The sequence below is a fragment of the Notothenia rossii genome (assembly GCF_949606895.1).
Source record: "Notothenia rossii genome assembly, chromosome: 12".
NCBI classification, from domain to species: domain Eukaryota; kingdom Metazoa; phylum Chordata; class Actinopteri; order Perciformes; family Nototheniidae; genus Notothenia; species Notothenia rossii.
In genome coordinates, this window is record NC_136911.1 from 5,931,678 (window position 1) to 5,953,912 (window position 22,235).

A 22,235-nucleotide genomic window follows, 5' to 3' on the forward strand; every position below is an offset into this window, starting at 1 on the left:
TGCCCTTTGGATCCAACTTTGAATAGTTGATCACGTCCCAGTCCCACTATGTGATACTACGCTCTACAGATGTTTGAAGGCCAGATAAAGAAAGTCTGTAAAAGGAAATGATCAGACACAAAAACAAGTCATTCAATCAATGCAGCGTTTATTTTAATCTCCTGATGTGATATCAAAGTCTGGTATCACAGAGTGTATTGGCATAATGATGGCATGTTACAGTGCAGAGGACACTGATTATGTTTACAATGGGAGGCTCTGGCGTGCTTTGTGTCCAAACAGCTCGTGATGAAAGACCCTACCATAGGCCTACAGCAGATCTGCTCACAACAGCAGATACACTTTGGCCTCAGGATTTAAGTGATCAATACTGAGATAAAGTAGTGCTTTCGTGCTGCTTGGATTGCTTGATTGCAAAGACCAGAGAATGTGTCTTAATATAACTTTCAGTAGGCTATTAATGCTTTTTTTGAATCAAATAGGGCTTTAAATACTTAAAATCCCACTAAAAAAGATGAATCACTTGTAATATATTTAACATAATTTTGTTTGTGCCATATAGACTGGCCCATAGGCTACACCCTTTCATATAAGTATATTGTTTGAATTCGATAAAAAGACACATCACATTTGACCTTTAACTTCACCTTTGCTCTGGTGATATCAATAATTATATTTCAAAATACTTTGATTTACTCCATTTAGAACAACAGCACCACCTAGCGGACACAATTAGATCTCACAGAGGATACACAACATACGCCATACGCAGTTTGTTGGTGTGTGATATTGTTGGTCTTATATGGTGCTGCACAACTGGTGCTGATTAGCTAATCATTCAAAGCACAGGTCTTAGTACACATTGCTCAAGCAAAGACTTTTCAAAAATGTATTGCTTTTTGTGGTTGCAGTTGAAAAATATGTATTATTTTCTAAAAAAGTCTCTTTATTTTCTAGAGGTATGTATTTACAACGTATAATATAATGATTATATGCAGTCATTCTAAATAATATGTATTATTTAGGAAATGTATATTATCGTGATTAAAAAAAATCGTAACCATTTTGTGAGTGTGTTCCTTCAGGCTATCTAGGATGTTTCTCATGGCTCTTTATGAGAAATTAAACGCTAACGCTTGCTAGAAACTACAAGTCCCACAATGCAACAGATGTTTTTACATCCATGGGAAAGTCAGGGGGAAGTCAGGAACTGTCTAAACTTACTTTCATTTTCGCTTTTTCTGCTGAGTAACTGTGAGTATTGGCTCGTGTCGTGCACGGCATTAAATTACACACAGTTATTGTTCTTGATTACAGTTTTTTCAAATGTAAACGCTTTTATAAACGTGTTAACTAATTTTTCATCCACAGAGACGAAATGGCTGCTGTGGGTACTCGTGTCGAGTCGAAGAAACAGGTGAGCTCGTATGTCTGCTAGCATGATGGTATCAACCCCGTTCTCTTCAAAGTGTCTGTCTGTCTGTCTGTCTGTCTGTCTGTCTGTCTGTCTCAGGTATTCAGTTAAATGTTTGTTCTGATAACTAGACATACAGATTTGACTAGATACTGTGTGTTTAAATATATTCGTTAATCCCTCAACTGAACCTATAATCTCTTCATTTGCAGGTGGATGACTTCTGCCAAAAGCTCACCAAAGAGGTAATGTATATTATGGTCAGAAACCTCTAGCAGCTGTCCCATAAATATGTTTGTCACATTGTATAAGAAACGTTTTGAGTCTATGAACTACATTTGTTTTGCTTTTTTAATTAACAGGCAGAAGAGCTGGTTTACAAGTTTTTCCCTCAGAAGATTGAAGAGCTGCAGATGCTCCTGAAGGTATATGTGACTCTATTAGCCATATCGTAGTCTAGTATTCAGATCCTTTTATGAAGTAAAAGTACAAACACAGTAGTGTATAAATACTACATTTTAAAGTAAGAATACTGCATGAAAAATCCTACTTAAGTCCAGCACTTGATTACAATTACTTATTTACTTTCCAGTACTGGGCCCTGAAGGGGATTTTGGAGTGAGTGGCTGGTCAAATTAAAACATTCACTAGCCATTTGGCATGTGTACCAGAAAGTTGATTTTGCAGCCTGCTTCCTGTTCTTTTTTCTCAACAATAGAACTATAGCTTAGTGTCTTTCGGCTGATCCTGAGCTGTAAGAGCACTTGACATATGAAAGGGTAATTCAATCCCTAAAAGACGTAACCAAACATTGATGTTTTTCTATCAGACTTCCCTCAGCTGTGATGACCTGGCGTCTCTGAAGGCTCCCCTGGACATCCCGATCCCAGACCCAGCCAAAGAGGAGGCCAAACGCAAGAAGAAAGAGGAGGTCTGTCCCACTTCACGAAGCATTGAGGCTGTCTAAAAAGATTATGCCACTCCAATAAAGGAAGCATGCTGATTGGAAGAAGCCAAAATACTTTAAGGCATACAAGAGATTTCTTTGTTTTAGAAGGCAGAAAGTGTGACCAATTATCAGTTTAATGCTTAATTAAGAGCACTTCAGGGTTGAATGGGAAGTAAACACCAGTTCTGTAGTAAGTTAGTGTCATAGGCTTCATAATAGGCAGTCTTAAGTGATTTAGTTTCCTAACCATCAAATTTCTCCTTGGGCGCTGCATAAAGCCAGTCGACCGGGATCCTCAGTCGAGGATTTATATTTAGTGTTTTATAACATGTCTGAATTGTGTGTTACTATGGTTACAATTGCTGTGCCTAACCAAGGACTGCTTAAGAATCCAGAAGAGAGTGGGTGATATTTAAACATCTAAATTGACCTGATATGCTTTTTTTATCTGGCATCAAAAAAGCTTCAATTTTTTTTATTGGAATGACATTCAATATAGTTCTTACATATATACTGAATGTGCTGTATGCAGCATACAATGATCATTGACTTTAAGAGGAAAGCAGAAAAATCACTCAGTAAAATTACCCTTTATTATATCCCTTATGTATGCTCTCCTTTTTATTTTAGCAGCTGTCACAATTCACACTTGGATTAAGAGGAGGAAATAGCGCAGCGCTGCCAGTCTCGGTAGTTTTATTTGGGGAAAACTGGCTTGAAATAATATTTGGGATTATACAGCCGCTCTGGGAACAAACCTGGCTGTCGGGGTGCGCTCAGAAGCTTTGTGCACGGAGCAGGGACTGATGGAACTAGGTTACATTTCTTAGACAAAGAAAAAACGTTGACATCTTCATTTAGCCATGTAAAAAAAGCATGTGGGAGAGCTGTCTAAGAGATGAATAGGCACTGAAAACTCTTTGACCTGCTGCCTCCTGTTCTCATGTTGCAGAAAGAGGCCAAAGAGGGGAAGAAAGACAAGGACAGCGATAAAGAGGACGAGGATTCAGGTAGGCATGAGGACGACATGTCATAAATCAGCATACTGCAGTGGATGTAGAACACTTTGCAACACTATAGTATCAGTATCAAACAGTCTTTTTATTAATCCCTTTTTCAATTGCAGTTTTCTGTTTATGAACCATTTTTTTTTTATAAAAGTGGAAAAATAAAGAAAATGTCAGGATTGCGATTTTCAAAAGTTTCATTTCACAAACCTCATTGCAAGAGGTAAACCCATTTATAAAAGAGAATTTAAAAACATGAAATATTTATGAATACATTAGCTACAAAACAATCCGTGCAAGACATAATTGATTGGTATTTGTTTTTGTTCAAGACATTTTATATGCATGTCAATTTAAAAAATCTTAGAAAGCACACCAAGTGACGCCGTGTTGAACCTGATGGATCTGGTGAATAATAAAGCAATATTTTGGGATGTTTTGTCCTCCAGGGCCTCCTTGTGGTCCCATCTGCAGCAACGAGAAGGTGGAGAGTCTCCTGCAGGAGGTGAAGCCTCAGATCCAGACTCTGAAGGAGAAGCTCAACACGGTCAGTCTCTTATTTAGTGTTTTAGCTAGATTTAATACCAAGAAGACATCATTCCAAATGTAGTGTAGCCTTTACTTCTCTAGTGCATAGCATAAGGGATATGCCAAACACATTTCTAAAGTAGTGTTGGGTTGTAATTGTTTCGGCTGCCTTCATCCCAAACTTGCATACTGCATCAAATACTAAAACTAATCAGATTTTCCTGGGCAGGTGTCCATGTGGGTGCAGCTCCAAATCCCTAAGATTGAAGATGGAAACAACTTTGGAGTGGCTGTACAGGTGGGTAAACAAGGAGGATTTGTTAGATCACTAGAATATTTTAACTGTCTTGAAAAAACCTTTTGGCATTCGGTTGACTCGTTTCTCTAGTGAAATGTGTCGACTAGGTTTTATATATATATTTTTCCAACAGGAGAAAGTGTTTGAGCTGCTGACCAACACACGCACCAAGATCGAAGCATTCCAAACTCAGATTTCAAAGTAAGAGCCCACACATGCAGTATATCACTTTTGGTTGACCTTTTTTATTTATTAAAATGATAAAGAAAAAGTACAGTCACACAAATATATTGTTTTATCTGTGTGGATGTGTTAGCTTAGCATTTTAGCTAAACGCCAAACTAGTATTTAGCACTCTGCCATAACTGTCACTTTTAGCTGCAGGGGCCGCTGATCCACGTGTTACAGATTTGCTTCAATCACAATTAGATATCACCATTTTTAAATGTTTGAACAATTACTGGGAACATTAAGTGATTTTAAAGATGTTTAGGCCTGTTTATGAATGTTATAAACTTCTCTTTCTGCTCTTTGTTAGATATCACAGTGAGAGAGGTGATGCTGTTGCCAAAGCCTCCAAACAAAACCACGTGGTCAGTATCTATTTTAGTCTGTTGTCAGAGTGGTTTAAGAAGCATGTATTCGTCCTTCTGTTTGTCATTTGTCAAACACATTCCTGGATGAGCCATGTTCTGTGTGTTGCATATAAACTCTGTGTCGTGTGCTCTCTGCTGCAGGGAGACTACAGACAGCTGGTCCATGAGCTGGATCGGTATCAGTACTGTGAGCTCCGCCTTGCAGTCCTGGACATCCGCAACACATATGTAAGACACCGTTTAATTAATTAAGAAATCTGGAAATGGATCAGATAGAAAATTGCATTTAAAAAAAGCAACTGTTGACAATTTGACGTCATTACAGTCCGTGTCATCTGAATATTGTAAATCACATTTATCAACGTTAATATTCCATCTGTTGTGATCACGCTCTGCACTTTAAATATAAAACTACCCGCAATCTATAAAATATTCCACTCTTGTCCCGGCGGCTAAATGGAATCCGTTCCTTCTTAATAGGAGGGTAATTAAACTAATTGCTGTGCTTTCGTAAAATTGATTGGTGCTCCATCCCGAATCCATTAATCAGTGTTTGTCTCCTTCCTCTGGCTATTGTCCTCCTGTGTTTGATGCTGTTAATGAACAAGGCTGTACAGGTGATGATGAAAGGAGCTGTTTGACGCGATTACAGCTCTGGATGTGATCGTCTCCCTCTCTTTTTATTACTGCCTCTGACCTTTCTGTCTCTCTCACACGTCGTCCATCTTTCTAATATCTTCTTTCTCGCGCACCATTTCCACTGATGTGTCTCGCTGTATCTCCCTCTGCAGGCTGTGCTGTTCGACATCATTAACAAGAACTATGACAAGATTAAGAAGCCCAGAGGAGAAGGAAAGGCTCTCATCTACTGAGACTGCAGCAAACTCCCAGGCTTCTCTAACAAGATACAACCCGTATGGTGTGACACTCAAGTAACAATACACCGGCTCTGACAAAAATGTCTTCTTTTTCTCATTGTGCCTCCCTTTTGGTTCAGATTACAAAATAAAGCAACATATTGCGATACTTTGTCTGCTCTCATGTTTGTCCGAATGGGAATTTGAATTGTGATCAAGAATCTCTTTTTAAAGAAAGACCTGGATAAGACAGGCAACAACATAAATACAAATATAATGGAATCAAAAACAACTATAGGGTTTAGTAAGTATCTTTGTTTGTTTACCATGGGACTTAAAAACCCTTGTACCTATCAATTTAGTTTAAAGTCTTTTTTTTGCATCAGACTCTATGCTAAGGGTGCAGAATACAAAAAGCATGTTTTCCAATGTCATACCCGTACAAGCATTCAGGACTAATGGTACAATTTCCTGTGAATGCAAAAATTATCACCAGGCCTAATAAGTATATTGATATGGTGCCAAGAGTTATTTGGTGTTTCATCTCTGACAACCCTAAACGGAAGCCATTTTGACTTGAGCCTGAGCTTTAAAGGTCTGTCATGTCCCTAAAACATGATCTATTAATGCTTTTCAAACTACTGAGGCTGTTAGTGGATGTCCGTGGTGGTAAAAAGCCCCTCTCCCGGCAAAGCAGGACAGCCCCAGCTGGGTTTGAGTCTGTACCACCCCTGATAGAGGCCCCTCCATCCCAGGTAGCCCAGAGCTCCTCCTAGATGCTGGGCCGGGAACTTTGGGAAGTGTGCAAGCAAACACAGAAGCAGGAACATCCATAAAGAGAGAAGGACTACACACAGGAGGAAGATTAACCTCAAAGGGGCTCCTGGCGACATCTTTGTTTGAGCAAGGTAAGGACCAAAGACAGACATTTCCTCCATAAGCAGCAGGCAACACAAGCAGACGGTGAGGACGTCCTGGGACACTTCGTAACCTCTCCACACCATGTTGGCTTTGAGGCAGGTGAGCTTTGTGCGGTCTTCATGCAGGAGCAGCTGTACCGAGGAGCCTTTCAAAGGTTCATAACAGGTTCCTGATGCGTCCTCCAGCAGGGTGAGGAGACGGTGACAGACACACAAGAGCAGCCCTACCACAACGATCCGGGAGAGGTGGCGCAGGAGGAGGGAGCGGGGGTGACGGGCTGAGATGGAGAGGAGAAGGATGAAGGAACCTGAGAAGATGCAGGTCCAGCCCCAAGTAGACTTCAAGAACTTCCTGTGAGAGAACAGAAATCCCATGAAAAGTCACTGTAAATACAACCATGCAGTAAAAAGTCCTATTTGTGCCTCTTGCTAATCGGATCTACTGGAGGTTTATAAGATCGAGTATATTACATATTTAAATCCACTTAAATTTGTTCTAGCAAAGGATGAACGGTGATGAAGGAGCTATGGCTTGAATTCTCAAATAACCATAAAATAGCTTTATGGTAATGTGTTAACTTTTAAATATTACAATATATTAACTTTTAAATATTACAATATATTAACCTTTAGTGAATGGGCCTCAGGTTAGGATAATGCTAAATGCTAATTCATGACGTAAGAGTGGCACAGGTAAAAAGGAGTCGGGCAGAATTTGTTAGCATTAGCTAATAAGCTAATGTTCATGCCAGTCTGAAAAAGGCTGTAGAAGGCACAAAACCCTTTGTACTTAAGGAGAAAGGATGTATCCTATCCTACTGCTCGTAAATTAAACTGTCCACTTCAGGACAAAGAATGTGTGAAAACTGGTTTTAAAAGTTAACATAATTCCACACCAAGAATGATAGAGATGACACAATACATCGATTTATTAACTATTTACGTAGAGACAATGACTTCACTTATGTACTTGTGTCATACCCGTGTAAGTCTATGTTTGGACATTAGACATATTCATGACTATACCCACTTAATTTTGGTTTGTGTGAATGTGTAAAGTGTAAGTTTAGCTCTAAAATGTAACTGTCTTTCAACCAGGTGAGTTAAATGACCTTTGGGGTCATAATGAGACCCCTTCATGACCAGTTTTAAAGAAGCATGCAGATCTAACTGAAAATCATGTGGCCACTTTATCAGTTTCCAGCAGTAGTATGTACTCTCCCATATGAGATTTCCATTCAAAAGCAGAATCACAACCATACCTGTACAGGTAGTTGTTGCTGTTGGCGAAGATGCTGTACTTTGGCACCCAGAGGCTGAGCACAGGACCAAACAGCAGCAACGCAGACAGCATCAGGTGGAAGTGTCCTCTCACCAGCTTGCTCCCTAACATCCTGGCCAGCAAGTTTGTTACAAACACCAGAGCAGCATTCAGGAGTCTCACGAGGAATTTTCCCAGCAGTATCAGCTCTGCAGCCATCTTTTGCAACTTCTCCAAGTTGATCTGTGTTGAGAAGCCATTAGAGGGGTTTCCAGTCTTTAAATCCATGTCCATTTGTCCTCCTGATGAAACCTTAAGTCGTTTTTGAATTAAAGTGTTCTCCTCTTCTTTGCTCTTTGTGTCCATCTGAGCCCCTTGGTGGAGTCTGCGTCACTTTCTTTTGTCTTTGAAAGGCACACCAGTTCTGCTCTGGGAGCCTTTCTACTTTATCACTGTCAGACGTGCAGGGGAACACATGGTTTATAAAAATACAACCCCTCTGTCCCTTTTACCCTCCAAAGCCCTCCCCCTCTCAACATAGACTCTGAGTGTGGACATGCTAATAGCTGCTGCTGTAAGTGACCCAATTCTTTTCTAAAAATGATCCAACGTTTTGTGAATTTGCTCCAATTAGAAAGACTACAACTACTTTGGAAATATTGCTGTTAAAAGAAGCATTCGGACATACAATTGGCTCCTTCTTTGGTTCTCTTTCAGTCTCTCCATTCTTAGCATCAGCTGTCGGAGCCAACACTAATTTAAGTTGTAAACTGTTGCCAGTCTGCATTTGGCGCCATCAACAGCTGCGTTTCTCCCAGCACTTTGTCCCCCTTATTTCCAGGCCCAAAGCCTCTCCAACCCTCTCAACTCCCAGAGCCAAATTGAGTAAATGTAGTCTTTCCGTGGGATTTATGCTCAATAAAACATACAAGAACTGCTTTCACAAGCCAGGACATCCAGTCCCACTACTAATTCAGGCTCTACACCCATAGTAACAGCAGTAAGAAAAGCCCATAACTTATTTGTTGCACAGATGTTACAGTGTTCATGTGATTACATACAAGGGGGAGACTTTCTTCCCATAATTCAAATGCAAGTGAATTCTGATTTATGACTAAACAAAGAGGAGAAGCATTTTTGATTACTTTCCAAGTTTTCCTCAGATGTGGCCTCCTTTTCCTGATAAATGATTATTTCCTTTCCTTGAAACTGTAGCCGAGAGGATACATGATTACCACCGCTGTGTTGTGATATATTAAGTAGGAAGTGAAAATAAAACCAGACATGTCAAAGAATGTCCGTCTAATTTTAGACCACTTAACTGCATTGCTGTCATTACAACGACCTTCAAGCGACAGCAGCTTATTGTCAGTTGTCTGTTATGCGCTTCGGGCAAATTCAATTTGTAGGGGAAATAAACTGTTCATGTGATCTGTGTTCAGTGTGACGAGTGTCTAAATCGCCACTTCTCCATTTAGTTCACTCATAACTCTAAATGTAATTGAGGCATTTTCTCTGAGTCTCACTTTTGCATGTTTAAAGCTTTGCCGATAGAGCAAATTTGAAAACATCTACATACTTCATTCTCACACAATTTAGTATCCTGCAATACATTGAAAGAAAGCTTTTATTGTTACTGTAAAACAATGTTCTGAGAGTGACCTATGAACACCTGGAAATTGCATATACAGATCAGTGTGTACGTTTTGATCCAGTCCCTTCACAAAGTAATACCTATTATCACACACATTCAAATCTTTGAAACAGATCAGAGGTTTATATTGGCAAACAAAACTACTTGTTTTACACCCAGGGCTTGTTTTACAGAGTAGAGTGCTGACACATGATCAATAATAAGACTTCAGACCATCGCTGTGTTTACTAGAGGGGTTGTGTTTAAACTTGAGACAGTTTTAAGAGGTTTGAACATAAAATCATTATGAAATTGCAAGTAAAAGTCACGATACGGGTTTTCCGGTCAACTTGGTTTAATGGAAAACGAAATAGGATGTTGACCACTAGGAAGTTTCCCTAATTTGGGGTAATTGGTAAATAATGTTCTGGCTTCATATAATATAACCAGCCTTTAACTTGACAGCCCCTCAAATAGGACACAGCTTAATGTCATTAATAACATCAACATCCTAATCAGCACACTGACAACAATCTAAACCCCCTCCCTGAATGCACATACCATTAAAATACTATACATTTATACAGAATTACCCTCGTCAGTTTGTCCCTGCGTCACCCAAAATTGATTTCTATATAACTAACTTACCATTCATTTTTTCGTTGCTCATTGTAAGGGCCGTGCTACATGTCTGAGCACGTTTGTCTGGGCCAAGTTTAGAAGCTTTGGCTTGTTGACAGTGAGGCAAAAACAAAAACAGAAACAGGCCGTCCCACTGAGTCCTAATCTGCACTTGGATGTTAGGCTTCATTGCCCTCCAGATTTACACTTTTCAACTTGTTATAATTGAAATCAATAATATCCAGCATTGAATGTAAACGATGTTTAAGTCTCCCAGTTCTTCAGGGCTCATTGTCTTCCTTCGTTAGGGTCAGCGATACTCTTTCTGCAGTGAGGTCATTTCCTCATCTTTTCATTTCTGTCTCGTCTTCATCATCTTCTTCTTCTTCTTCTTCTTCTTCTCTCGCCGCCTTAAAGGTTTTTGTCCGTCGCCGGACATTCTCTCTCCCGCTCTCTCTCCTCCTCTAGCGGATGGGTCTCTCTGTGCTCCCACATTCGCACCGCTCCGTCCCACTGTGGAGAGACAAAGGTGGATGAGGACAGGGGTCGCTCAAACATCCTGTCTTTGCAACACTTTTCTGCAAAAACTTCAAACGTCTCTTGATTTCATGGCACTGCGTTAACTTGAGAAAACAATATCTGGTCTAATTCCCCTCAATACAAATGTTTCATTAAAAGCAATATCTCTGATCACGAGCGTTTCCACACGGACTCCAGTTAGACTCACAGAGCTGCTGATGATGTTGTCCTCGTACGGGTGCCAGCTGACGTCCCTCACACACGCTTCATGGCCCGACAGTCTGGAGACCACGCTGCCCGTCAGAACGTCATAAACTGGAAAGAAGACATAAGAAAAATCCACATATTCAGTACTTGTCTGCATCAGGCCCCTCTAATCGCCCCACTGCATTGATTTCCCATGTAAAAAGGACTACACAGAGATGATGCAGCGTTAGAAGGCAATCCACAACATAGGGCCAATACTGTCATGGAGACATATAATACCAGTCCTACACATTGCAGACACACATACGATCACATGGTGAGACTCACTGATGATTTTGCCAGTGGAGCAGCCGGAGTAGATGAACCTCTGCCCGGTGGTGAACTCTGGAGAGAAACGGCAGCGGACGAGGGTGTGCAGAACGCCGTGACCGCGGTACGTCATCACCGAGGTGTCGCCTGTCAGCTTGTGTCTCTTCAGGGCTGCAAGAAACACATACAAAACTAAGTAATCACAACTACATAGACTTAGAGAGCTCATGTATGTCCTTAACATCTGTATTCCAGCTTAGAAAGTAGGCAGATGTTTGTTTTTTGAGGATTTTCCCTCCCTGCTGGATTTCATTACCCTAGCTCCCATGCTTCACCTCTCCTCTAGGCCCTCCCTCCTCTTTGACTTGCATTGGTTATGTTTCCATCCGCTGTTTAAATAATGTCATATCCCCTCACCCTCAAGACACATGCCCACCCACGTTCCACCTGCCTGTCATTGGCCCTGTCTCGCTCCTTTGATAACGTCACATCATGTTGATCTCCTCCTCTTGTCCTCTAGCTTCACCCTCCTGACTCATTCCCCATTAGTGTCTCCTTCTCTGCCTCACCTCTCTGGGGAACCTGCTGCCAGCGGTAATCCCAGTTTTGTTGCGTGACAGCCAGACGGGAAGCTGCCAGCCCCTCTTTGGGGGAAAACTTCCTGATGTCCCAGAGCTTGATGGACTGGTCCTTGGAGTTGCTGATCAGATAGCGTGCGTCTCCCTGGCAGAGCAGCAACACATGAGGAGTTTTAGACAGAAAAGAAAAGAAACCCCCGGGTAGATTACACTAGACTAATATTAGCTTTTCATTAATCAACTTCCAACCAATCATCGGTCAAATCCAACTACCAATGAGGCTTCGGTGGAACTTGTCATTGACAGATTGATAAAACAACAGCAGCATTCCTCCCCTCGCCCCCCCCCCCCCCACCTTGCTGTGAATGAAGGTGATGCCGTCTCGGTGTCCGGCCAGCTGTCCGACAGGCTGCGGTCTGTCCTCCCTCAGCGTCCGTCTGTCCCACACCTTGCACAGCGCGTCGTCGCTGCCAGAGAAGAGCAGCTGGGACGAGCTGTCGGCGAACGCCACCGCATTCACGTCGTCCTCGTGGGCATCAATCTGCCGAGCAGAAGAGAGAGTCAGTTTTTCTGTGCGAGCATGTGGGGAGATTGTTTGATTTTCTTTGTGAGACAGTGTGTTATATAAATGACTGTGTGAAGGTGTGTGTGTACGTCAAAATCGTGACAGAAAAAATTTACGCATACCTCCTCAAAACACTCAGTCTATATTCATCCCTATTGGACATTAGTTGGAGATTGTCATAATTACCATATCAATGCCTGAGTTGAGGCCCAAAAACTTGTTTTGGCAGGTCACGTGTACACAGTATTTCCTGTTTGATTTATTGGCAGACACATTTTTCTGCCAGATTGAAGGACACCGGCTCAGGAAATTACATTATCAGCACACTTCTCTGCAGCAGATGAGCAGGGTGGAGCTACAAACTAGCTTTTGGAAGTGTAGCGACAGTACAATGCATGTGTTGTGTACTTCTAATTTCCTGTCGGTGGTGTTTTGACACACACATTCGTCTAACAACGGGATGACACTCACTCTGCAATTACAGCCATAAAAGCAGTGACCTTTGGATCCATATCCAATAGGTTTAGGATACTGTTTAACCAATAATCCAACGACAATTGTTAACCCATTCTAGTTAGACTATTATTTCTTTGTATTATTTCTTTGTCCATTTTGTCCCAATGTTAGTCAGTTTGCACAATAAAAGCCTGGAATCGACCAGTGTTTTTACCTTTGTTCACCCATTTATGCATGGTCCTTGATAAATTATGATTTATAATAATAAATGTATTAGAAATTGGCCACAGGCAATTCATGTTATTAGGTTCAGTTTATTGTTGGTTTTGGTTTTCTTGGTGGATTTGTGAACAATAAGTAAGATATAAACTACCACCAGACAGACCCGGCGTCATGGTGGGCCCCATGGGGCCGGGCCGCCCATCCAGGATTCGGGCCTGCTGTTTTAATCAGGGCTGAACACAACATTTAAATTGTTATATTATTATCTTTGTTGTTGTTATTTGTAGGGCTGTGTCCTAATATTTATTTTTGTATTAAACTATGTTGAAAGATGAGTTTAATATCCTTTTTTTATTTTGCTAGGAAATTCTGAATGAAAGGCTGCGCATGAGACTGGTTTTTCGCCGGTTGAGTCGTGAGTGAGATGCGGCACAACAGCCTGTCAGTTTACTCTTGCTAGGTTAGTTTGGCTATTATCATTTATATTTATCTGCAACAATGGATATCAGGAAGTGGTTCACGAAAGGAATATGGCAACTCAGCGCCAGATGCAGGCACATTAGAAGAAATCAGTTACGTTACCAACGAGCTAGCAAGCCAGCCAGGGAAAAGGGAGGCTGGCGATCAATTATATTTTGAAGATAAATGGACTCTCAAGCCGGCTCTCTCACAAACTCCTGCTCTGTGCGCAAAGCAGACCGCTGCACACGCTCTCTGCCTCGCTCAATCACTCTCTCTCTCTCTCCCTCCCTTTCTCTCCATCGCTCAACCTCACTCCACCTCTCCACCCTGTGTGCGCTCAAGTTTGCCTGCGTGCTTGCCCAAGTTGGCACAGCGTCACCAATGTGCCACAAAACCAACCAATGGATGTATAATAAGACCGTCAACAGCCTTATGGCAACCCAAAACCCCTCTCTTTCCGTAACAACAATTCACGAGCGCCTCCCTCCCTCCCCCCCGTTGAAAAATCTCGAGCGTCTAACAACCCCCCCCCTCCCCCATTGACAATTCAGATTTCCCGGGAAATGTAAGTGTCGGGGTGGGCAAATCAAATGCCTGCCCAGAGATGTATGTCTGCCGCCGGGTCTGCCACCAGATGTATTCTTGAGGTGAAAAATAGCAATAATAGGAAAATGGGTTTAGAGATTAAGCGCAGACACACTGACGGAGGGGTAATAACAAAGACTGAATAAGAAAGAGCACAAGACAGTGTTGAAGCAGATGGTAGAGGGCAGCTACTGACTTCTACACAGAGGGGAGTTGTGGGGAGAGGAGGAGGGAGGAGGGTTTAACCCCTGTCCCACTGCAGGGTGGAGCCTGACTCTCTGCTGCTACTGCGTTACAGACAGAGGGGCGGTGTGAAACTTTTTGTGATGGAGGTCCGCTAATGTCTGGCTCACCTTGGTCGCGGGATGATGCACAAACAGACAGAGGGGACGTGACACGAAAGCCGGTACAAGCGGACCCACAAGCAAAAAAAATAAAAAATTAGACGCACTAACCTTCAACGTTCGTTTATTCTGCTCAAGATCAAAAACGTAAAGGCAGCCGTCGTTCGCTCTGAAAGGAGAGGAGAGAGAAATTGAACATATTTTACTTAAGAGGTTAAATAAGAATGATCTTGCTTTTCTGAGTGTGCTTTCCTATTTAAGAAAAGTGTTTTATCTCCAGAGCTCAAGTGTTCAAAAATAAGCTTGAAGGAGAGTATTTCACTGGCTGCTTGAGTTCACATTTCTGAGAGAGACTTCAGTTCTCGTTTCAACCCTGTCAGTCACTGCCTTGAAACATAAAAGCAAATTGTACTCACCCTCCCAGGATCTCGTTGCCATCTGTGGACGCAGCCAGTGAGAACACACAGAACCTCCTCTCATCTGGACTACAAAGCACAACACACAAGCAGGTTGACACTGCAGCAGTAGTTGCTATTGAATCACACAGCCTATTGTATGTCATCACACACCAAATAAGATAGATAAAGGAACGCATCACTTCTTAAACAATGCTTTTGTTACGAGCGATGGGATTATAATGAAAGTGCTTTGTTGAAATAATGATCTCTTCCCTTCACAGAGTAACACACACACAGACAGAGTGAGAGGATGGATGTTGAGGTGACATGTTCTGACAGCGCCATTCATCTAGGTGCTAATGGAGGGAGAGGAGGGCGGCTGGTAGGCAGTGATAGATTACCTGCTCTGATGTGTTATAAGTTACTATGAGGAAAACACTAACTTGAGGTCCAGGGCGGTGTGGTTTTCACTGTCTCCATCTATACTGCACAAATGAACTGTGGGGCAAACAGACAGAGATAGAGATTAAATTAATACAACATCATAGATGAGCTTCATTTTCATTCATATTTATTTTTCTTATTATTATTTAAAGAAAAGGTTGTCAGGTACTTAGATAGTGTCACATCCCCAGTTTTTGGAGAAACTGAAAAAGAACCCAAGTGATTCTGTGTAAGGGGCAGCAACAAAATATATTTAAACACATAAAAAAGGCCAACCTAGAAAAATCTACAGTATTTAATTAATATTTGTACAGATTGACCTCGCTATCAGAGAGCCCTTTCCAATATGGAACTGAAGCCATTACTATGCTTTCTCACCAGACTCCATTGACAAGAGTCATACAATAACACAAACAAGGGGCGGGACATCTCTAATTGGTTGACCAATCACAACAGAGCCAGCCAGCTAACCAATCAGAGCAGGTCACAGTAGAAGCATAACATAAAATAGAACATGAGCATTATTGGGCCCCTTTAAAATAGTTGTTTTTGTCAAAGGAGTCTGGTGCCTAAGAGAGTAACGGCTTCAGTTCCCTGACGCAGAGTAACGTTGTGAATTCTCAATATACCGTACACCTTAACTGATATTGACGAAATGCTTTTCCACGGCTATTCCTCCCTTGCTTGAACTCCTATCTTCAGTAAAATGCTAATATAGATAACATGCCTATTCGGGAATCACTAGCTGTTCTTCACTGATTAGCATTATTGACTGACTGCATAGAGTGCCACAGTGACGAGTCCTAAAACCCGGAAGCAAGCTTCTTCCGGTTCCCTTGACAAAAAAGCAATGCAATTTCTCCATAGGATTTTGGAAAATAGCTGGAAATAAGGTCTGTGGTTGAGACACATTTAAGTTGAGTCGGATAATATCCACATGTCTACCCTAATTTTATAATTTTCGACTCATAAATCTAACCGATAGATTTATGATAGAAATCGCATTGCTTTTTTGTCGAGGGAACCTGAAGAAGCTTACGGGTTTTAGGACGCGTCACTGTGGCACTCTTATATCATATTGTATCTTAGGGCTCCGTTAGCCTTACTGTAGTCAGACCAGCTGGAGTAGAGCACATTCTGAGAGTCAGGGGTGAAGCAGACGTCCAGCACGCTCCACCCCACATCCCGAGCCTTCACTGTCCGCCGTAGGTGAAAGCGTCCCCGGCTGGTGTCGTACAGGCGGATGTTCTGGTCTGCAGCGAGGAACAGGAAGACATTTTGTATATTATATCATTTGTGGCTGTTATCACATGACATTACTTTGGCCCTCGTCTTGTTGTTCGCTCACAAGACTTATTTTCGAATGTTTCAAACAGATCCGGTGTCTGATAGTTATTTTCAGCAATAGCACAATACTGGTCTGTCAACGACCATGACACTACACAACTGGCCCTGATTATTTAGTGGTCCACGTTGTTTTAAACAAACACTACGACTCATTATCAGGTCTGATTCAGTTTCTCTGGGTTCCAATGTTGGATCTCGGGATGTTTACCTTGGCAGGCAGAGAGGAACATGTTGCCATCCTCGCTGTACACTCCACAGAAGGCTTTCTGCTGGTACGTATCCTTGTGGGATACATAGTTTGGCAGAAAACTGCGAAGGGAAAAAGGTCAACATAATTTGATTGATTCTCTGTGTGACCATCTTGTAATTTGTTAAGAGATATTGGAAAGGTGTAGAATTTAAAAAGTACTTACTGTGTTCGGATACGACTGCACTCTCCGTGGGAAAAACTGGAGCCTCTACATCTGCCTTGTTCCCTCTAAAAGAGTAGGTCCAAAAAGAAAACAAGAAATTGGTCAACATTAAGTGTGTTTCAAACTGTGGTGACAGATCAAGTGACCTAAGGCATCTTTGATATTGGCAAACTTCGTAAAAATGAATTTACAAATATGTGGAGGAAACTGATAAATACTAATAATCTTTGTTACATCATGAGTGCTGAAAATGGGCCAATTTGACTCTACATTATTGCTGCTTTTTGTTTGTATCTCTGCTCTCTGACCTCTGTTAGCATGTGGGTGAAACTGTGTCGGTTTTTCAGCGTAGAGGAGCCGGTGGCCAGCAGGATCTGAGTTCGGATCTCACTCTGGTCCACTTCATGCGTGTCTGGTTGGGTGTCCACTGGTTGAAAACAAGACTTGGTATTACTTTCTATCCGACATCAAACTTTCACAATTTGTTACAAAAGATACATTCTGATTCAAAATTGTGGCTGCATATTTATGAGAACAAGCTGCTGCACTTTCCGACAACTGCCTCATTGGAATATTTGGATGAGCATTTGACAAATGATACACAAACAACTAAATGATACTGTTTTTTTATCCAAACATTTTACAGCTAAAAAATTAATTCAAAGGTCCCATGTCATGCTTTTCCGGTTATTACCCGTCCCCTTGTGTGTTATGAAGGTTGTTATGCATGTAAACGGTCTGCAAAGTCAAAACCCCTCAAAGTACACCCTGTAGCGAGTAACACTCTAACACAGAAAAGATGGGGGTGCTGCAGCCCCCTCAGTATCCCCTCCTTCCTGCGTCCATTCGCGATGTCTCGCTGTCTCGCAGATCCCACGCAGCAAGCAGGAAATGAACCCAGCTCACACTGTCCGCTCCTCGCAGAAGCGAGCCGCGCAACGTCCCGCCAACACGGCACCCAGCCCCCTCGCAGCATTCTCAACTGTTTGTCATTTACTGGTGTCATTTTCTGGTTGCTAACAAACGCCATTGTAACACATAATCACTGATGTTCCGCTGTAACGGTGGTGATCTCATCAGAACTGAGTGGGCTAGCTGACCAATCAGAGCACAGTGGGCTCATAGGGAAGGGGGGGGGGGCAGGAGCTCCAACAAGCCGTTTGGGACAGAGAGTGAATACACATACTATACAGAGATGCTGGATGAGAAACCAATGTGAGTTTGGATAATTGCACAATATAAATCTATTCTAGTCGACCTCAACAATGGAATTATGATCAGTAGAAATGGCCATGACATGGGACCTTTAACATTAAAGACTTGGAAAAAAAAGTATTTGCTGTAAGTAATTACTGAACTGACAACCTTTCTAAACACAGTAAAAACAGTTCATACAACTTACCTTGTTTCCTTTAAATAACATTTACTTTGGATATTACTTAATATACAAACAATAGCATTACTGTTAATTGCTTTTCGTCTTAAATTGAAGGATTCATCATGCTTCTGTTACTGGGTATTGGGTGGATTCCGACCAGTGGCGTAGCCACCATAGGGCCAGGGCGGGCCTGTTACTCATTGGCTTGCTCTGAGAAAGCTTCAGTGTAATTTTTTTTTTATTTTTTTATTATTATACATTTTTTTATTCACCCATTGAGAATATCCAAGCATTCAAAGTGAAATTTAAGTTAACAAATATTGAGTAGAATTAATGTTGTATGTGTTTTATCCTCTGAACGGATATCATTTCCAGTAAAAACTGGTTGTTGGTTCCGGCGCACGCCCAATTAGTAACGTGAGAGAGCTGCCTGCAAACGATGCTCTCATCGAGCAGCGATCCAGAGCCAGGTTCTCAGACTCCGGAGACTATACTGTTACGGCTGCTTGCTCCACGGCGCTAGCAGTGCTCCCTCCCGCTCCCGGTCGTCAGGATGAAGCAGGTGTAGGCCTACCCGCTGATCTGTCTGCACTTGATGAACCGCCTTCACAGCCAAAACTGAAGAAGTTCCCCTACACTGTTAATCATGGAAAAGCAAGGTGCTTCTCATCGAGGTGGTAGGAAAAGTAGGGACGTGCTTTTCTGTAAAATGTGCCGACATTTCCCCAACCCAGGAGCTGAATGTGCATTCACGAGGGATGGATATGTAGACTGGAAGCAGCTGCGTAACTCGTTGGAGAGACATAAAAAAAGCAAGGACCACTGCAAGTCCATGAGCAGGTTTGAATTCTACAACCTATTGTTGCTGTTACCTAGTGCAATAAAAGAGTTACCTAACGATTGTAAATAACACAATTTGTGTTCTGTGAAACTGAAAAAGATATTACATTGTTTTTGTTACTTTCGTTGCAGTTGTAAGTCTTAAATGTAATTTAGGTTCACTTCCTGTTTTATTTAGTTTACGCTGTTGACAGGAAGTTGTTGTTGCTATGGAAACAACGTGGCGGAGAAATGGAGCGGAGATTAACGGAGAAAAGTAATATCTACATATAAACACGGATAAAGTAAAGGATAACGTGTATGTTTAAGTTAAGCAACCCCCGAAGAGGCACAAGGTTGATATTAACTATAATATAAAAATGTGGGTTTTGTGCCAATTTGTTTGGCTATGCTGTTTTGTAGCTTTGCTGTCTGTTTACAGTTAACATTTGGTAGTATGCTAAAGTGATTGTAATACGAATGGAGCCTAAATGTATTTGTTATTTTTGTGTCTTTATAACTCTTACGTTGATATTGGGCATTTCAATAAATGAATATCATCAGTCAAGTCTTCGACCATTATTCGGAGGGAAATGCTACAACGATGCTTGGCAATGAGCATTATTATATATTATTATTATAGGCCAGGCCTACCTTAAAGTCATTTTCCCCCCTGGAAAAAGCCAGCCCACCCTATTTTATACAGGCCCGCCCTAAAGTACATTTCTGCCTACGCTACTGATTCCAACCAAACAGAAGACAAACAGAAGTGCAGTGTCCCAAAACACAGCTAATTAAAACAGGAAGTAGATATGTGTGTTTTAAAAGAATGTCAGAGAGAAAGCAAGATATAATTTATCGCTCTACCTTTATACCTTTACAGTGAACAGTGTCAGTGGGAGGTTACCTGGGGGGTTGTAGCGGTCGCCCAGCCGCCCTTCCCAGGCTCCGTCGCTGTCCTCGTCAGAGTCAGAGTACGACTGGACCAGCTGCAGGCCTGTGGCCCCGCTGCCGTGGACCAGTCGGACCTGGCCCCTGCACACACATAAACACATTCAATCCAAATTAGATACACAATGGAAATAATATAACCCTCCTCCACAGGAAATACTGTGCATGTAAAATAATTTCAAGGAAAATCTGAGAAAATTGGAACAGAGAGTTGAATTTACTCATACTTAAATGTTCATTCAGACAACAGATTGGTCGAGCAGCAGCACAATGGGGAGACAAGCTAGCAGAAGTGCCATTGTGTTGTGGGTAAAGATTCAGTCTTGTCATGTTTTTTTCACTCCAATGTAACACATGGAGGATCAAAGGACCTGCCGCTGCTAAGGATCAGTGCTTAAATGTGTGGTGGCTCACAGGAGGAATATTCAAACATTTCCCAGCCACTTAAACGGCTTTAAAAATCAAACATGTATAAGGATTGGAAATTCCCCAATTCCCCCAACACTTCTTAGCTTTAGTGATGCAATGTAATGAGCGGTTTACAATATTTGTTCCCTTGACAGACATTTAGGATGGTCTGTAAATTTAACAGGATGTCAAGGGATGAGTTGGTACATGTTTTAAGTATTCACTCACGCTACCTTTACAAGACGCCAGAAAATATTAAATACCATTTTTTACTGATTGAACGCTTTTGTTAAAAACGAATAGAGACAAACAACAAACTGGGCACAGAGGTGCAAAGTACACATGTTATTGATGTGTTTTACTATTAAGGCCACTAAAACATCCTCTCTCTTCACCTTCTCAGTAGGTAAGCCAGCACTTCAGCTAAGTCAACGTCCTCCTCTGAAGCTGCCGGTCGGTCTCCTTGCTGCCTGTCGGCCGTCCTGCGGCCCCGGCTGCTGCTGCTGCTGCTGCTGCTGCTGCTGCTCTGGTTTGGTTCTGCTGCGTCTGACTGCTCAGCTGGGTTGCCACTGGAAGAGCCCCTTCCTCCAGACATCCCAGAACTGGACTGAGAGCCCATAGACTGAAGAGGGCCTGGCAGGGAGAATCATTTGGAAATTAAATGACAGTTTTAGATTTACCTGCGGAAGCCATGTACAGAAATAACAGGGTAATAATGTGTAATAATTGGAAATGATGGCTTGCAGTTTAAATCAAGTCTCTAAATAATTCCCTTTTACTCATGTGCTCTACTTTATTTACAGATATTTGTACTTTATTTCATCCTGCTTTATACCTCTACTTCACTACATTTCAGGTGGAAATGTTTGACCTATTACTCTACTACATTAATTTAATAACTTTAAAAGTCACTTGACGACAAATTATACATCAATTAAAAAATAATTATGTATTTATTTTTGTAAACCACACAGAAGTATTTAAAGTTTCACCTTCAACCAGCTTCAATATTAAGTAATTACAAATGAATGCATCAATAATTATATTTAAAAAAACATCATTATATGATTCTGAAATGGGACATTCAGTGCATCAAAACAACATTTACTTTTGCTATTAGAAGTATATTTGAATGCTAATACTTTTTCAATGTATTCATTGTTCTTAATATATACTATTGATATTATAACTAAAGTCAGAGATCTGAATACTTGTTCTATCAGTTTTTATCTTATTCACCAAGTACCTCAGGTCGTATAACAATAAAGGAAAAGAGAAACCAGAAGTTAGGTAAAAATGGCTGAACAAGACAGCTTTGTTTTAGCTAAACTGTCATCGTCAATTCCAGTTATTTGCTCAAGCCATTGTACTACCACTTCTTCAAATACTCAAACTCCATGTCCTGAAAACAAATCGACCAGCATCAGTGTACAGTACGCTAGCTCTAATGATTGAGGTGCAGAGGTTGGTGTTGCAGAGCTAGCTCAGATGCTAAAGGTACCGTTTGACTGTCAGACGCTCTTCTTGACAGCTCGTCGGCCAAACTCTTTGTCGTCTCGGTGCGAACTTAACAATAAAGCAAACGCGTGACTCCCGCAAGGTCTAATATATAACGTGTATCACACACAATGGCTGACGTTTGGCAGCACAGTGTTTTATCAGTAAGCTAGCAGGGCCAGTCCGTGAATCGCCATGTTGTTTACAAAAGTGTGAAAAAACCCTGCGCGTGCCCCTGCCCTTCGCTGT

General features: G+C 41.6%; 3 protein-coding genes across 3 annotated transcripts; 1 reads left to right on the forward strand and 2 right to left on the reverse strand.

The window, feature by feature from the left end:
- The first annotated feature begins 1,165 nt into the window (after positions 1 to 1,165).
- Positions 1,166 to 5,818, forward strand: psme1 (proteasome activator subunit 1). The gene is made up of 12 exons (XM_079661030.1): positions 1,166 to 1,254; positions 1,372 to 1,417; positions 1,627 to 1,659; positions 1,777 to 1,839; positions 2,244 to 2,345; positions 3,316 to 3,373; positions 3,820 to 3,917; positions 4,128 to 4,196; positions 4,330 to 4,397; positions 4,735 to 4,789; positions 4,934 to 5,020; positions 5,584 to 5,818. The coding sequence occupies exons 2-12, from the start codon at positions 1,379 to 1,381 to the stop codon at positions 5,662 to 5,664; spliced, it is 753 nt and encodes a 250-aa protein (XP_079517156.1). The 5' UTR covers positions 1,166 to 1,254; positions 1,372 to 1,378; the 3' UTR covers positions 5,665 to 5,818.
- On the reverse strand, positions 5,642 to 8,269 carry fitm1 (fat storage inducing transmembrane protein 1). The gene is made up of 2 exons (XM_079661029.1): positions 7,832 to 8,269; positions 5,642 to 6,921 (listed from the first exon to the last, which is right to left on the reverse strand). Exons 1-2 carry the CDS (start codon positions 8,194 to 8,196, stop codon positions 6,300 to 6,302), a joined length of 987 nt encoding a protein of 328 aa, XP_079517155.1. The 5' UTR covers positions 8,197 to 8,269; the 3' UTR covers positions 5,642 to 6,299.
- Positions 8,270 to 9,439: 1,170 nt separating this feature from the next.
- dcaf11 (ddb1 and cul4 associated factor 11) lies at positions 9,440 to 22,235 on the reverse strand. The gene is made up of 15 exons (XM_079661400.1): positions 21,991 to 22,235; positions 20,885 to 21,122; positions 20,038 to 20,165; positions 17,242 to 17,360; positions 16,934 to 16,998; positions 16,729 to 16,829; positions 16,280 to 16,426; positions 15,173 to 15,227; positions 14,748 to 14,816; positions 14,443 to 14,500; positions 12,053 to 12,238; positions 11,689 to 11,842; positions 11,138 to 11,290; positions 10,812 to 10,918; positions 9,440 to 10,597 (listed from the first exon to the last, which is right to left on the reverse strand). Exons 2-15 carry the CDS (start codon positions 21,106 to 21,108, stop codon positions 10,496 to 10,498), a joined length of 1,668 nt encoding a protein of 555 aa, XP_079517526.1. The 5' UTR covers positions 21,109 to 21,122; positions 21,991 to 22,235; the 3' UTR covers positions 9,440 to 10,495.

Coding starts and splice junctions, on each gene's coding strand:
- fitm1 (XM_079661029.1), bottom strand. CDS start 8,196: ATGGACACAAAGAGCAAAGAAGAGGAGAACACTTTAATTCAAAAACGA. Junction 6,922..7,831: donor AGCAACAACTACCTGTACAG/GTATGGTTGTGA, acceptor GTTCTCTCACAG/GAAGTTCTTGAAGTCTACTT.
- psme1 (XM_079661030.1), top strand. CDS start 1,379: ATGGCTGCTGTGGGTACTCGTGTCGAGTCGAAGAAACAG. Junction 2,346..3,315: donor AACGCAAGAAGAAAGAGGAG/GTCTGTCCCACT, acceptor CTCATGTTGCAG/AAAGAGGCCAAAGAGGGGAA. Junction 3,918..4,127: donor TGAAGGAGAAGCTCAACACG/GTCAGTCTCTTA, acceptor TTTCCTGGGCAG/GTGTCCATGTGGGTGCAGCT.
- dcaf11 (XM_079661400.1), bottom strand. CDS start 21,108: ATGGGCTCTCAGTCCAGTTCTGGGATGTCTGGAGGAAGGGGCTCTTCC. Junction 20,166..20,884: donor CTGGCTTACCTACTGAGAAG/GTGAAGAGAGAG, acceptor ATGTGTGTGCAG/GGGCCAGGTCCGACTGGTCC. Junction 17,361..20,037: donor CGACCGCTACAACCCCCCAG/GTAACCTCCCAC, acceptor GTTTTCAACCAG/TGGACACCCAACCAGACACG.